Raw genomic sequence first — 15,823 nt, 5'->3', positions numbered from 1 at the left:
AGTAGGAGACGGAGGGAGGGAAGTGGGCGGTGATGTGGGCCTCGTGGGCGTCGTCTCCGTTCTGATTGGTCACGGTGACCTCCAGAGCCACGTCCTTCTGATTGGACAGAGAGAACGAGGGAACGCCCTCCCTCCTGGAGAGAGATTATATTACCGTATATTAACTGTATATGTACCATCACACCTGTATATTACCGTATATTAACTGTATATGTACCATCACACCTGTATATTACCGTATATTAACTGTATATGTACCATCACACCTGTATATTACCGTCTATTAACTGTATATGTACCATCACACCTGTATATTACCGTATATTAACTGTATATGTACCATCACACCTGTATATTACCGTATATTAACTGTATATGTACCATCACACCTGTATATTACCGTCTATTAACTGTATATGTACCATCACACCTGTATATTACTGTATATTAACTGTATATGTACCATCACACCTGTATATTACCGTATATTAACTGTATATGTACCATCACACCTGTATATTACCGTATATTAACTGTATATGTACCATCACACCTGTATATTACCGTATATTAACTGTATATGTACCATCACACCTGTATATTACCGTATATTAACTGTATATGTACCATCACACCTGTATATTACCGTCTATTAACTGTATATGTACCATCACACCTGTATATTACCGTATATTAACTGTATATGTACCATCACACCTGTATATTACCGTATATTAACTGTATATGTACCATCACACCTGTATATTACCGTCTATTAACTGTATATGTACCATCACACCTGTATATTACTGTATATTAACTGTATATGTACCATCACACCTGTATATTACCGTATATTAACTGTATATGTACCATCACACCTGTATATTACCGTATATTAACTGTATATGTACCATCACACCTGTATATTACCGTCTATTAACTGTATATGTACCATCACACCTGTATATTACCGTCTATTAACTGTATATGTACCATCACACCTGTATATTACCGTCTATTAACTGTATATGTACCATCACACCTGTATATTACCGTATATTAACTGTATATGTACCATCACACCTGTATATTACCGTATATTAACTGTATATGTACCATCACACCTGTATATTACCATATATTAACTGTATATGTACCATCACACCTGTATATTACCGTATATTAACTGTTTATGTACCATCACACCTGTATATTACCGTATATTAACTGTATATGTACCATCACACCTGTATATTACCGTCTATTAACTGTATATGTACCATCACACCTGTATATTACCGTCTATTAACTGTATATGTACCATCACACCTGTATATTACCGTATATTAACTGTATATGTACCATCACACCTGTATATTACCGTATATTAACTGTATATGTACCATCACACCTGTATATTACCGTATATTAACTGTATATGTACCATCACACCTGTATATTACCGTATATTAACTGTATATGTACCATCACACCTGTATATTACCGTATATTAACTGTATATGTACCATCACACCTGTATATTACCGTATATTAACTGTATATGTACCATCACACCTGTATATTACCGTATATTAACTGTATATGTACCATCACACCTGTATATTACCGTATATTAACTGTATATGTACCATCACACCTGTATATTACCGTATATTAACTGTATATGTACCATCACACCTGTATATTACCGTATATTAACTGTTTATGTACCATCACACCTGTATATTACCGTATATTAACTGTATATGTACCATCACACCTGTATATTACCGTCTATTAACTGTATATGTACCATCACACCTGTATATTACCGTATATTAACTGTATATGTACCATCACACCTGTATATTACCGTATATTAACTGTATATGTACCATCACACCTGTATATTACCGTCTATTAACTGTATATGTACCATCACACCTGTATATTACTGTATATTAACTGTATATGTACCATCACACCTGTATATTACCGTATATTAACTGTATATGTACCATCACACCTGTATATTACCGTATATTAACTGTATATGTACCATCACACCTGTATATTACCGTATATTAACTGTATATGTACCATCACACCTGTATATTACCGTATATTAACTGTATATGTACCATCACACCTGTATATTACCGTCTATTAACTGTATTGCTGCTAAACTTGAGGTTTACGGGGAAATACAGTTCCCATAATCACCCGTTAACTCTTAACTCTTTTCACACAGTGATATTTTACTATTTTGAAAAACATTTTTTTAAGTTTACAAGTTAGTGTGTGTGTGTGTGTGTGTGTGTGTGTGTGTGTGTGTGTGTGTGTGTGTGTGTGTGTGCGTGCGTGTCTGTGCGTGCGTGCGTGTGCGTGCGTGCGTGTGTGACTGTGTGCGTGTACTTACGAGGTCAGGGGAGTGAACACGTCGTTGGGTTCTCGGTGACAGAAGCGATATTTGACCTGCAGGTTACTCTGACACTTATTGTCAGAGCCACACCCCTCCTTCATGAAGCTCACCTGCACACACACGCAGACGCACAGGCACGCGCACACACACACACACACACACACACACACACACACACACACACACACACACTTTGGATGCTGAAAGAACCTCAGCGCGCGCCTTCATTGGCTGGTTGGCTTACCTCAGCACGCGCCGTCATTGGCTGGTTGGCTTACCTCAGCGCGCGCCGTCATTGGCTGGTTGGCGTCCAGCACGGGCTGCAGTTCAGGAAGTGCCGTCTGTCTCTTGTTGCGCTGCGCTGCGTTCTTTATCTCCACCGACACGTCGATGGGGATCCCGTGGAGCTTGTCCCGGATGTTGTCCTGCGGTGATGACATCACAACATGAGGTCAGAATGGTGTTGTCCACCATTGATGACATCACAACATTAGGTCAGAATGTTGTTGTCCACCATTGATGACATCACAACATGAGGTCAGAATGTTGTTGTCCACCAGTGATGACACCACAACATGAGGTCAGAATAATCACGAAGAAACGGAAGTGCTTCAAATGTAAAATCTCTCTGCATCGGAACCTGATGTCTCTGTCTCTCTCTGTCTGCATCGTCTCACCTGCAGTGCAGCCTTCTGGGTAATGCAGTTTCTCACCTGCAGCGCGGCCTTCTGAGTAACGTAGTGTCTCACCTGCAGCGCAGACTTCTGGGTAACGTAGTGTCTCACCTGCACCGCGGCCTTCTGGGTAACGTAGTGTCTCACCTGCAGCGCGGCCTTCTGGGTAACGTAGTGTCTCACCTGCAGTGTGGCCTTCTGGGTAACGTAGTGTCTCACCTGCTCAGTGGCCTTGTGGTTAGAGTGTCCGCCCTGAGACTGGGAGGTCGGGGTTCGATCCCCGGCCGGGTCATACCAAAGACTCTAAAAATGGGACCCAGTGCCTCCCTGCTTGGCACTCAGCATCAAGGGTTGGATTGGGGGTAAGTCCCTGCAACATACTAGCGTCATGTCCAGGGGGTGTACTTGTACATCAAGCTGCCTCACGCTACAGAAACAGGAGATAGGCTCCTGCCCTATGGGCCTCATGGCTCGGCAAGGCTACTTACTACTACTACTCACCTGCAGTGTGGCCTTCTGGGTAATGCAGTTTCTCACCTGCAGCGCGGCCTTCTGAGTAACGTAGTGTCTCACCTGCAGCGCGGACTTCTGGGTAACGTAGTGTCTCACCTGCAGCGCGGCCTTCTGGGTAACGTAGTGTCTCACCTGCAGCGCGGCCTTCTGGGTAACGTAGTGTCTCACCTGCAGCGCAGCCTTCTGGGTAACGTAGTGTCTCACCTGCAGCGCAGCCTTCTGGGTAACGTAGTGTCTCACCTGCAGTGTGGCCTTCTGGGTAACGTAGTGTCTCACCTGCAGTGTGGCCTTCTGGGTAACGTAGTGTCTCACCTGCAGCGCGGCCTTCTGGGTAACGTAGTGTCTCACCTGCAGTGTGGCCTTCTGGGTAACGTAGTGTCTCACCTGCAGTGTGGCCTTCTGGGTAACGTAGTGTCTCACCTGCAGCGCAGCCTTCTGGGTAACGTAGTGTCTCACCTGCAGTGTGGCCTTCTGGGTAACGTAGTGTCTCACCTGCAGCGCGGCCTTCTGGGTAACGTAGTGTCTCACCTGCAGTGTGGCCTTCTGGGTAACGTAGTGTCTCACCTGCAGTGTGGCCTTCTGGGTAACGTAGTGTCTCACCTGCAGTGTGGCCTTCTGGGTAACGCACTGCCTCTTGCCCTGGGCGGACAGCGTCAGCGTTCCCGTGGACTCGTACTCGTGGTCGGAGCTGGATCGTTTGGTGAAGATCACCCTGGAGGGAAGGTTGTTGTCCCGGCGCTCTGCCTCGGCTGTGAAGGAATACCCTATAGCTGTACGGAGAGAATACATTATTAATATTATACTGTCCTGAAGGAATACCCTATAGCTGTACGGAGAGAATACATTATTAATATTATACTGTCCTGAAGGAATACCCTATAGCTGTACGGAGAGAATACATTATTAATATTATACTGTCCTGAAGGAATACCCTATAGCTGTACGGAGAGAATACATTATTAATATTATACTGTCCTGAAGGAATACCCTATAGCTGTACGGAGAGAATACATTATTAATATTATACTGACCTGAAGGAATACCCTATAGCTGTACGGAGAGAATACATTATTAATATTATACTGTCCTGAAGGAATACCCTATAGCTGTACGGAGAGAATACATTATTAATATTATACTGTCCTGAAGGAATACCCTATAGCTGTACGGAGAGAATACATTATTCATATTATACTGTCCTGAAGGAATACCCTATAGCTGTACGGAGAGAATACATTATTAATATTATACTGCCCTGAAGGAATACCCTATAGCTGTACGGAGAGAATACATTATTAATATTATACTGTCCTGAAGGAATACCCTATAGCTGTACGGAGAGAATACATTATTATTATTATACTGCCCTGAAGGAATACCCTATAGCTGTACGGAGAGAATACATTATTAATATTATACTGTCCTGAAGGAATACCCTATAGCTGTACGGAGAGAATACATTATTATTATTATACTGTCCTGAAGGAATACCCTATAGCTGTACGGAGAGAATACATTATTAATATTATACTGTCCTGAAGGAATACCCTATAGCTGTACGGAGAGAATACATTATTAATATTATACTGCCCTGAAGGAATACCCTATAGCTGTACGGAGAGAATACATTATTAATATTATACTGTCCTGAAGGAATACCCTATAGCTGTACGGAGAGAATACATTATTATTATTATACTGCCCTGAAGGAATACCCTATAGCTGTACGGAGAGAATACATTATTAATATTATACTGTCCTGAAGGAATACCCTATAGCTGTACGGAGAGAATACATTATTAATATTATACTGCCTGAAGGAATACCCTATAGCTGTACGGAGAGAATACATTATTAATATTATACTGCCTGAAGGAATACCCTATAGCTGTACAGAGAGAATACATTATTAATATTATACTGTCCTGAAGGAATACCCTATAGCTGTACGGAGAGAATACATTATTAATATTATACTGTCCTGAAGGAATACCCTATAGCTGTACGGAGAGAATACATTATTAATATTATACTGTCCTGAAGGAATACCCTATAGCTGTACGGAGAGAATACATTATTAATATTATACTGTCCTGAAGGAATACCCTATAGCTGTACGGAGAGAATACATTATTAATATTATACTGTCCTGAAGGAATACCCTATAGCTGTACGGAGAGAGTACATTATTAATATTATACTGTCCTGAAGGAATACCCTATAGCTGTACGGAGAGAATACATTAATAATATTATACTGACCTGAAGGAGTACCCTATAGCTGTACGGAGAGAATACATTATTAATATTATACTGCCCTGAAGGAATACCCTATAGCTGTACGGAGAGAATACATTATTAATATTATACTGCCCTGAAGGAATACCCTATAGCTGTATGGAGAGAATACATTAATAATATTATACTGACCTGAAGGAGTACCCTATAGCTGTACGGAGAGAATACATTATTAATATTATACTGTCCTGAAGGAATACCCTATAGCTGTATGGAGAGAATACATTATTAATATTATACTGACCTGAAGGAGTACCCTATAGCTGTACGGAGAGAATACATTATTAATATTATACTGCCCTGAAGGAATACCCTATAGCTGTACGGAGAGAATACATTATTAATATTATACTGCCCTGAAGGAATACCCTATAGCTGTACGGAGAGAATACATTATTAATATTATACTGCCTGAAGGAATACCCTATAGCTGTACAGAGAGAATACATTATTAATATTATACTGTCCTGAAGGAATACCCTATAGCTGTACGGAGAGAATACATTATTAATATTATACTGTCCTGAAGGAATACCCTATAGCTGTACAGAGAGAATACATTATTAATATTATACTGTCCTGAAGGAATACCCTATAGCTGTACAGAGAGAATACATTATTAATATGATACTGCCCTGAAGGAATACCCTATAGCTGTACAGAGAGAATACATTATTAATATTATACTGCCTGAAGGAATACCCTATAGCTGTACGGAGAGAATACATTATTAATATTATACTGCCCTGAAGGAATACCCTATAGCTGTACGGAGAGAATACATTAATAATATTATACTGACCTGAAGGAGTACCCTATAGCTGTACGGAGAGAATACATTATTAATATTATACTGTCCTGAAGGAATACCCTATAGCTGTATGGAGAGAATACATTATTAATATTATACTGACCTGAAGGAGTACCCTATAGCTGTACGGAGAGAATACATTATTAATATTATACTGCCCTGAAGGAATACCCTATAGCTGTACGGAGAGAATACATTATTAATATTATACTGCCCTGAAGGAATACCCTATAGCTGTACGGAGAGAATACATTATTAATATTATACTGCCTGAAGGAATACCCTATAGCTGTACAGAGAGAATACATTATTAATATTATACTGTCCTGAAGGAATACCCTATAGCTGTACGGAGAGAATACATTATTAATATTATACTGTCCTGAAGGAATACCCTATAGCTGTACAGAGAGAATACATTATTAATATTATACTGCCCTGAAGGAATACCCTATAGCTGTACGGAGAGAATACATTATTAATATTATACTGTCCTGAAGGAATACCCTATAGCTGAGAGAATACATTATTAATATTATAGGAATACTCTATAGCTGTACGGAGAGAATACATTATTAATATTATACTGCCTGAAGGAATACCCTATAGCTGTACGGAGAGAATACATTATTAATATTATACTGTCCTGAAGGAATACCCTATAGCTGTACGGAGAGAATACATTATTAATAGTATACTGTCCTGAAGGAATACCCTATAGCTGTACGGAGAGAATACATTATTAATATTATACTGCCCTGAAGGAATACCCTATAGCTGTACAGAGAGAATACATTATTAATATTATACTGCCCTGAAGGAATACCCTATAGCTGAGAGAATACATTATTAATATTATACTGTCCTGAAGGAATACCCTATAGCTGTACAGAGAGAATACATTATTAATATTATACTGCCCTGAAGGAATACCCTATAGCTGTACGGAGAGAATACATTATTAATATTATACTGCCCTGAAGGAATACCCTATAGCTGTACGGAGAGAATACATTATTAATATTATACTGTCCTGAAGGAATACCCTATAGCTGTACGGAGAGAATACATTATTAATATTATACTGTCCTGAAGGAATACTCTATAGCTGTACAGAGAGAATACATTATTAATATTATACTGTCCTGAAGGAATACCCTATAGCTGTACGGAGAGAATACATTATTAATATTATACTGTCCTGAAGGAATACCCTATAGCTGTACGGAGAGAATACATTATTAATATTATACTGACCTGAAGGAATACCCTATAGCTGTACGGAGAGAATACATTATTAATATTATACTGCCTGAAGGAATACCCTATAGCTGTACAGAGAGAATACATTATTAATATTATACTGGCCTGAAGGAATACCCTATAGCTGTACGGAGAGAATACATTATTAATATTATACTGTCCTGAAGGAATACCCTATAGCTGTACGGAGAGAATACATTATTAATATTATACTGTCCTGAAGGAATACCCTATAGCTGTACGGAGAGAATACATTATTAATATTATTAGACTGTGAAGGAGTACCCTATAGCTGTACGGAGAGAATACATTATTAATATTATTAGACTGTGAAGGAGTACCCTATAGCTGTACGGAGAGAATACATTATTAATATTATTAGACTGTGAAGGAGTACCCTATAGCTGTACGGAGAGAATACATTATTATTATTATTAGACTGTGAAGGAGTACCCTATAGCTGTACAGAGATAATACATTATTCATATTATTAGACTGTGAAGGAGTATCCCACCACTATACAGAGAGAATACATTATTAATATTATTAGACTGTGAAGGAGTATCCCACCACTATACAGAGAGAATACATTATTCATATTATTAGACTGTGAAGGAGTATCCCACCACTATACAGAGAGAATACATTATTCATATTATTAGACTGTGAAGGAGTATCCCACCACTATACAGAGAGAATACATTAGTATTATTATTAGACTGTGAAGGAGTATCCCACCACTATACAGAGAGAATACATTAGTATTATTATTAGACTGTGAAGGAGTATCCCACCACTATACAGAGAGAATACATTAGTATTATTATTAGACTGTGAAGGAGTATCCCACCACTATACAGAGAGAATACATTAGTATTATTATTAGACTGTGAAGGAGTATCCCACCACTATACAGAGAGAATACATTAGTATTATTATTAGACTGTGAAGGAGTATCCCACCACTATACAGAGAGAATACATTAGTATTATTATTAGACTGTGAAGGAGTATCCCACCACTATACAGAGAGAATACATTAGTATTATTATTAGACTGTGAAGGAGTATCCCACCACTATACAGAGAGAATACATTAGTATTATTATTAGACTGTGAAGGAGTATCCCACCACTATACAGAGAGAATACATTAGTATTATTATTAGACTGTGAAGGAGTATCCCACCACTATACAGAGAGAATACATTAGTATTATTATTAGACTGAAGGAGTATCCCACCACTATACAGAGAGAATACATTAGTATTATTATTAGACTGTGAAGGAGTATCCCACCACTATACAGAGAGAATACATTAGTATTATTATTAGACTGTGAAGGAGTATCCCACCACTATACAGAGAGAATACATTATTATTATTATTAGACTGTGAAGGAGTATCCCACCACTATACAGAGAGAATACATTAGTATTATTATTAGACTGTGAAGGAGTATCCCACCACTATACAGAGAGAATACATTAGTATTATTATTAGACTGTGAAGGAGTATCCCACCACTATACAGAGAGAATACATTAGTATTATTATTAGACTGTGAAGGAGTACCCTATAGCTGTACAGAGAGAATACATTAGTATTATTATTAGACTGTGAAGGAGTACCCTATAGCTGTACAGAGAGAATACATTAGTATTATTATTAGACTGTGAAGGAGTACCCTATAGCTGTACAGAGAGAATACATTAGTATTATTATTAGACTGTGAAGGAGTACCCTATAGCTGTACAGAGAGAATACATTATTATTATTATTAGACTGTGAAGGAGTATCCCACCACTATACAGAGAGAATACATTATTATTATTATAGGAGTATCCCACCGCTATACAGAGACAGATTGCCATTTTTGAATAGTTAAAATAGCCGATCTACAAGCTCACGTGTCGATATAGATTGGATATTTTACCTACTCAAAAATGTTTTTTCAAAACAGTAAAAAAAAAAGATGAAGGTTAAAGGTCAAATGTCAAAGGTGAACTCACTCAGTCTAGGGGTTAGAGGTTAAAGGTGAACTCACTGAGTCTAGGGGTTATAGGTTAAAGATGAACTCACTCAGCCTAGGGGTTAGAGGTTAAAGGTGAACTCACTCAGTCTAGGGGTTAGAGGTTAAAGGTGAACTCACTCAGTCTAGGGGTTATAGGTTAAAGGTGAACTCACTGAGTCTAGGAGAGTAGCTCTTGGGGTTTGCTGTGTAGGTGAAACATGCTTCCACCTCCAAGCTGGAAGAAACGTAAAGAACACATACCTGTCACATGTAAAATACACCATACACACATACCTGTCACATGTAAAATACACTATACACACATACCTGTCACATGTAAAATACACCATACACACATACCTGTCACACACATGGTGTAAAATACACCACATACATGCTGTAAAATACTTGGTATAAAATAAATATGTCAAACTTTTAATGACCTTTTTATTTTTTATTTTTTGCAGCCAGCAATGAGTAGAACGCTGTAGTCTCTGTGACACATCAAGGGGGCGCAATCTGCATTCAAAGATGTTCCTAGAAGCTTTGTCATTGGTCGAAAAAAACCCGGTCGCAATGACTAACCAATCAGGAAGTAGACAGGCAAATCGACCAATGACAAAGCTTCTAGGAACATCTTTGAATGCAGATTGCGCCCCCTAGATGTGTCACAGAGACTACATTTTTTGGGAGCGTTTTACTCATTGCACACACACACACACACACACACACACACACACACACACACACACACACACACACACACACACACACACACACACACACACACACACACACACACACACACACACACACACACACTGACCACACACTGTCTCCACAGTTCTTGGTGGTAAGGTCCAGTTGTTCTGGTTTGGTTCTGACTTCCTTCTGAATGCTGATGACGGGTCTGGCTCTGAAAGAGTTTTAACATCATAATGTCACTGTTAAATCTGTGTGTGTGTGTGTGTGTGTGTGCACGTGCGTGCGTGCGTGCGTGCGTGCGTGCGTGCGTGCGTGCGTGCGTGCGTGCGTGCGTGCGTGCGTGCGTGCGTGCGTGCGTGTGCGTACCTGTATATGAACACAGAGTCAGACAGTGAACCCACAGCCAGGTCAGGATAGCTGTTAGAATCCAGATCCATGTTCCCAGACAGAGAATACCCAAACATGTGAGTGTCTGGCTGAGCTGTCAACACCTTAATGTAACACAATATATATATGTTAGTATATAGGTTATAAATATACACATTATATATGTTAGTAATATTAGTATTATAGTCCATACAGACAGAGAATAGCCAACCATCTGAGAGTTGGCCTGAGCTGTCAACACCTTAATGTAACCTGTTTGGACCAGAGAACGGATTCTACAAATCATGACACTTTTCTGAAAAAAACCCTCATGTTTCTATATCAGTGGTTCTCACAGGTTTAAACCCTATGTTTCTGTATCAGTGGTTCTCACAGGGTTAAACCCTATGTTTCTATATCAGTGGTTCTCACAGGGTTAAACCCTATGTTTCTGTATCAGTGGTTCTCACAGGGTTAAACCCTATGTTTCTATATCAATGGTTCTCACAGGGTTAAACCCTATGTTTCTGTATCAGTGGTTCTCACAGGGTTAAACCCTATGTTTCTATATCAGTGGTTCTCACAGGGTTAAACCCTATGTTTCTGTATCAGTGGTTCTCACAGGGTTAAACCCTATGTTTCTATATCAGTGGTTCTCACAGGGTTAAACCCTCATGTTTCTATATCAGTGGTTCTCACAGGGTTAAACCCTATGTTTCTGTATCAGTGGTTCTCACAGGGTTAAACCCTATGTTTCTATATCAGTGGTTCTCACAGGGTTAAACCCTATGTTTCTATATCAGTGGTTCTCACAGGGTTAAACCCTATGTTTCTATATCAGTGGTTCTCACAGGGTTAAACCCTATGTTTCTGTATCAGTGGTTCTCACAGGGTTAAACCCTATGTTTCTGTATCAGTGGTTCTCACAGGGTTAAACCCTATGTTTCTATATCAGTGGTTCTCACAGGGTTAAACCCTATGTTTCTGTATCAGTGGTTCTCACAGGGTTAAACCCTATGTTTCTGTATCAGTGGTTCTCACAGGGTTAAACCCTATGTTTCTGTATCAGTGGTTCTCACAGGGTTAAACCCTATGTTTCTGTATCAGTGGTTCTCACATGGTTAAACCCTATGTTTCTATATCAGTGGTTCTCACAGGGTTAAACCCCATGTTTCTATATCAGTGGTTCTCACAGGGTTAAACCCTATGTTTCTATATCAGTGGTTCTCACAGGGTTAAACCCCATGTTTCTATATCAGTGGTTCTCACAGGGTTAAACCCTATGTTTCTATATCAGTGGTTCTCACAGGGTTAAACCCTATGTTTCTATATCAGTGGTTCTCACAGGGTTAAACCCTATGTTTCTATATCAGTGGTTCTCACAGGGTTAAACCCTATGTTTCTGTATCAGTGGTTCTCACAGGGTTAAACCCTATGTTTCTATATCAGTGGTTCTCACAGGGTTAAACCCTATGTTTCTGTATCAGTGGTTCTCACAGGGTTAAACCCTATGTTTCTATATCAGTGGTTCTCACAGGGTTAAACCCTATGTTTCTATATCAGTGGTTCTCACAGGGTTAAACCCCATGTTTCTATATCAGTGGTTCTCACAGGGTTAAACCCTATGTTTCTATATCAGTGGTTCTCACAGGGTTAAACCCCATGTTTCTATATCAGTGGTTCTCACAGGGTTTAACCCTATGTTTCTGTAGCAGTGGTTCTCACAGGGTTAAACCCTATGTTTCTATATCAGTGGTTCTCACAGGGTTAAACCCTATGTTTCTATATCAGTGGTTCTCACAGGGTTAAACCCTATGTTTCTATATCAGTGGTTCTCACAGGGTTAAACCCTATGTTTATATATCAGTGGTTCTCACAGGGTTAAACCCTATGTTTCTATATCAGTGGTTCTCACAGGGTTAAACCCTATGTTTCTGTATCAGTGGTTCTCACAGGGTTAAACCCCATGTTTCTGTATCAGTGGTTCTCACTGGGTTAAACCCTATGTTTCTATATCAGTGGTTCTCACAGGGTTAAACCCCATGTTTCTGTATCAGTGGTTCTCACAGGGTTAAACCCTATGTTTCTATATCAGTGGTTCTCACAGGGTTAAACCCTATGTTTCTATATCAGTGGTTCTCACAGGGTTAAACCCTATGTTTCTATATCAGTGGTTCTCACAGGGTTAAACCCCATGTTTCTGTATCAGTGGTTCTCACAGGGTTAAACCCTATGTTTCTATATCAGTGGTTCTCACAGGGTTAAACCCCATGTTTCTATATCAGTGGTTCTCACAGGGTTAAACCCCATGTTTCTGTATCAGTGGTTCTCACAGGGTTAAACCCTATGTTTCTATATCAGTGGTTCTCACAGGGTTAAACCCTATGTTTCTATATCAGTGGTTCTCACAGGGTTAAACCCTATGTTTCTGTATCAGTGGTTCTCACAGGGTTAAACCCTATGTTTCTGTATCAGTGGTTCTCAAACATTTTCATGTCAAGGAGCCCAAAGATTATCTGTAATTGGCCGCCGACCCCCATCTGAAAATGTGTTGTTCCAGGGACCCACCAGAAGCAAAGATTACATTTGTATACTCTCAGATTTAAATGAACATTGATTTTACAATATAAATTGGGGGGTCCCAGAGATATAAATGCCATTAAATGGGGGTCCGTAGACTAATGCATGTCAAACTGGGGGGTCATTGAAATGATATGGGTTGAGAATCACTGCTAGAGCCGTGAAGATCTTCTCTTATGGGGGTCCCTGGCATATGTTTTCAAATGGGGGTCCACGGGATAATTGGTGTCAGTTTGGGGGTCCTTGACATGAAAAAGTTTGGGAACCACTGACGTACATGACAGTAGTTTGGGGTCGGTCTAGGTTTACGGGGGTCCTTCAAAACCTTAGGTTAGGTTTACGGGGGTCCTTCAAAACCTTAGGTTAGGTTTACGGGGGTCCTTCAAAACCTTAGGTTAGGTTTACGGGGGTCCTTCAAAACCTTAGGTTAGGTTTACGGGGGTCAGCTCTAGTCCTTCAAAACCTTAGGTTAGGTTTACGGGGGTCCTTCAAAACCTAAGGTTAGGTTTACGGGGGTCCTTCAAAACCTTAGGTTAGGTTTACGGGGGTCCTTCAAAACCTTAGGTTAGGTTTACGGGGGTCCTTCAAAACCTTAGGTTAGGTTTACGGGGGTCCTTCAAAACCTTAGGTTAGGTTTACGGGGGTCCTTCAAAACCTTAGGTTAGGTTTACGGGGGTCCTTCAAAACCTTAGGTTAGGTTTACGGGGTCAGCTCTAGTCCTTCAAAACCTTAGGTTAGGTTTACGGGGGTCAGCTCTAGTCCTTCAAAACCTTAGGTTAGGTTTACGGGGGTCCTTCAAAACCTTAGGTTAGGTTTACAGGGGTCAGCTCTAGTCCTTCAAAACCTTAGGTTAGGTTTACGGGGGTCAGCTCTAGTCCTTCAAAACCTTAGGTTAGGTTTACGGGGGTCAGCTCTAGTCCTTCAAAACCTTAGGTTAGGTTTACGGGGGTCAGCTCTAGTCCTTCAAAACTGCTCTCAAAGAGCCCCTACGGCTGATTTTTTTGTATATGTATAGGTTTCTTTTCCCTTTTTACCTCCTTTATGATGATTTCCTGTTCTGTTCTTTGGCTATATAAGAAGAGTATATTTGTACGTTTTGATGAATTGAACAAGGTGGACCCTCTTGTAAACAAGTGTAATGCTTTATGGTGTCGTCCACTCACTGTTAATTAATTAACAGTCTTTGTATTGAGTTGTGCTTGAAATGTACTGTAATTCTGCAAACTGTTAATAAATACTTCAATCAATCAATCAATCAATCAATCAATCAGCTCTACCTGAGCAGCTTTCTTCAGCTGTTCCTCTCTGAGTCCATCAGCTGATCCATGGTAGATGTAGACCCGCCCTGCTCCTGACGCATCGTAGGGGGCGCCCACTGCAAAGTCTGAGGCACGCAAGCACGCACACACACACACACACACACACACACACACACACACACACACACACACACACACACACACACACACACACACACACACACACACACACACACTTAACATCTTAAATGTACACTCTGCCTGAACATGATGCATCATAGGGGGCCACTGCGAAGTCTGATACTCTCTCTCTCTCTCTCTCTCTCTCTCTCTCTCTCTCTCTCTCTCTACCATGGTAACCATCCTGGTGTCCAGACTCACCATGGTAACCATCCTGGTGTCCAGACTCACCATGGTAACCGTCCTGGTGTCAAGACTCACCATGGTAACCATCCTGGTGTCCCAGGGTACTCACCATGGTAACCGTCCTGGTGTCAAGACTCACCATGGTAACCATCCTGGTGTCCCAGGGTACTCACCATGGTAACCATCCTGGTGTCCAGACTCACCATGGTAACCGTCCTGGTGTCCAGACTCACCATGGTAACCGTCCTGGTGTCAAGACTCACCATGGTAACCGTCCTGGTGTCAACACCAGGATGGTTACCATGGTGAGTACCCTGGGACACCAGGATGGTTACCATGGTGAGTCTTGAGACTCACCATGGTAACCATCCTGGTGTCCCAGGGTACTCACCATGGTAACCGTCCTGGTGTCCAGGGTACTCACCATGGTAACCATCCTGGTGTCCCAGGGTACTCACCATGGTAACCGTCCTGGTGTCCCAGGGTACTCACCATGGTAACCGTCCTGGTGTCCAGGGTACTCACCATGGTAACCATCCTGGTGTCCCAGGGTA

At 40.5% G+C, this 15,823-nt stretch overlaps 1 protein-coding gene across 3 annotated transcripts in view; it reads right to left on the bottom strand.

Annotated features, from left to right (window-relative positions):
• Positions 1 to 15,823, bottom strand: part of LOC306922034 (integrin alpha-6-like) — a 74,742-nt gene that overhangs the window by 17,692 nt on the left and 41,227 nt on the right. For all 3 annotated transcript variants that reach the window (XM_079499393.1, XM_079499392.1, XM_079499394.1), the window contains exons 8-15: positions 14,922 to 15,028; positions 11,065 to 11,189; positions 10,820 to 10,909; positions 10,167 to 10,228; positions 4,213 to 4,382; positions 2,704 to 2,850; positions 2,423 to 2,535; positions 1 to 134 (exon numbers count right to left, since the gene is read on the bottom strand). The exon at positions 1 to 134 is cut by the window's left edge and continues 23 nt beyond it. In XM_079499393.1, the coding sequence (XP_079355519.1) occupies positions 1 to 134; positions 2,423 to 2,535; positions 2,704 to 2,850; positions 4,213 to 4,382; positions 10,167 to 10,228; positions 10,820 to 10,909; positions 11,065 to 11,189; positions 14,922 to 15,028 (948 nt within the window). The remainder of the gene's footprint in view (positions 135 to 2,422; positions 2,536 to 2,703; positions 2,851 to 4,212; positions 4,383 to 10,166; positions 10,229 to 10,819; positions 10,910 to 11,064; positions 11,190 to 14,921; positions 15,029 to 15,823) is intronic.

Source organism: Electrona antarctica (assembly GCF_951216825.1).
Source record: "Electrona antarctica genome assembly, chromosome: 1".
Lineage (NCBI taxonomy): Eukaryota > Metazoa > Chordata > Actinopteri > Myctophiformes > Myctophidae > Electrona > Electrona antarctica.
The sequence above is the reverse complement of the archived record's forward strand: the minus strand, read 5'-3'. Positions and strand labels throughout refer to the sequence as shown.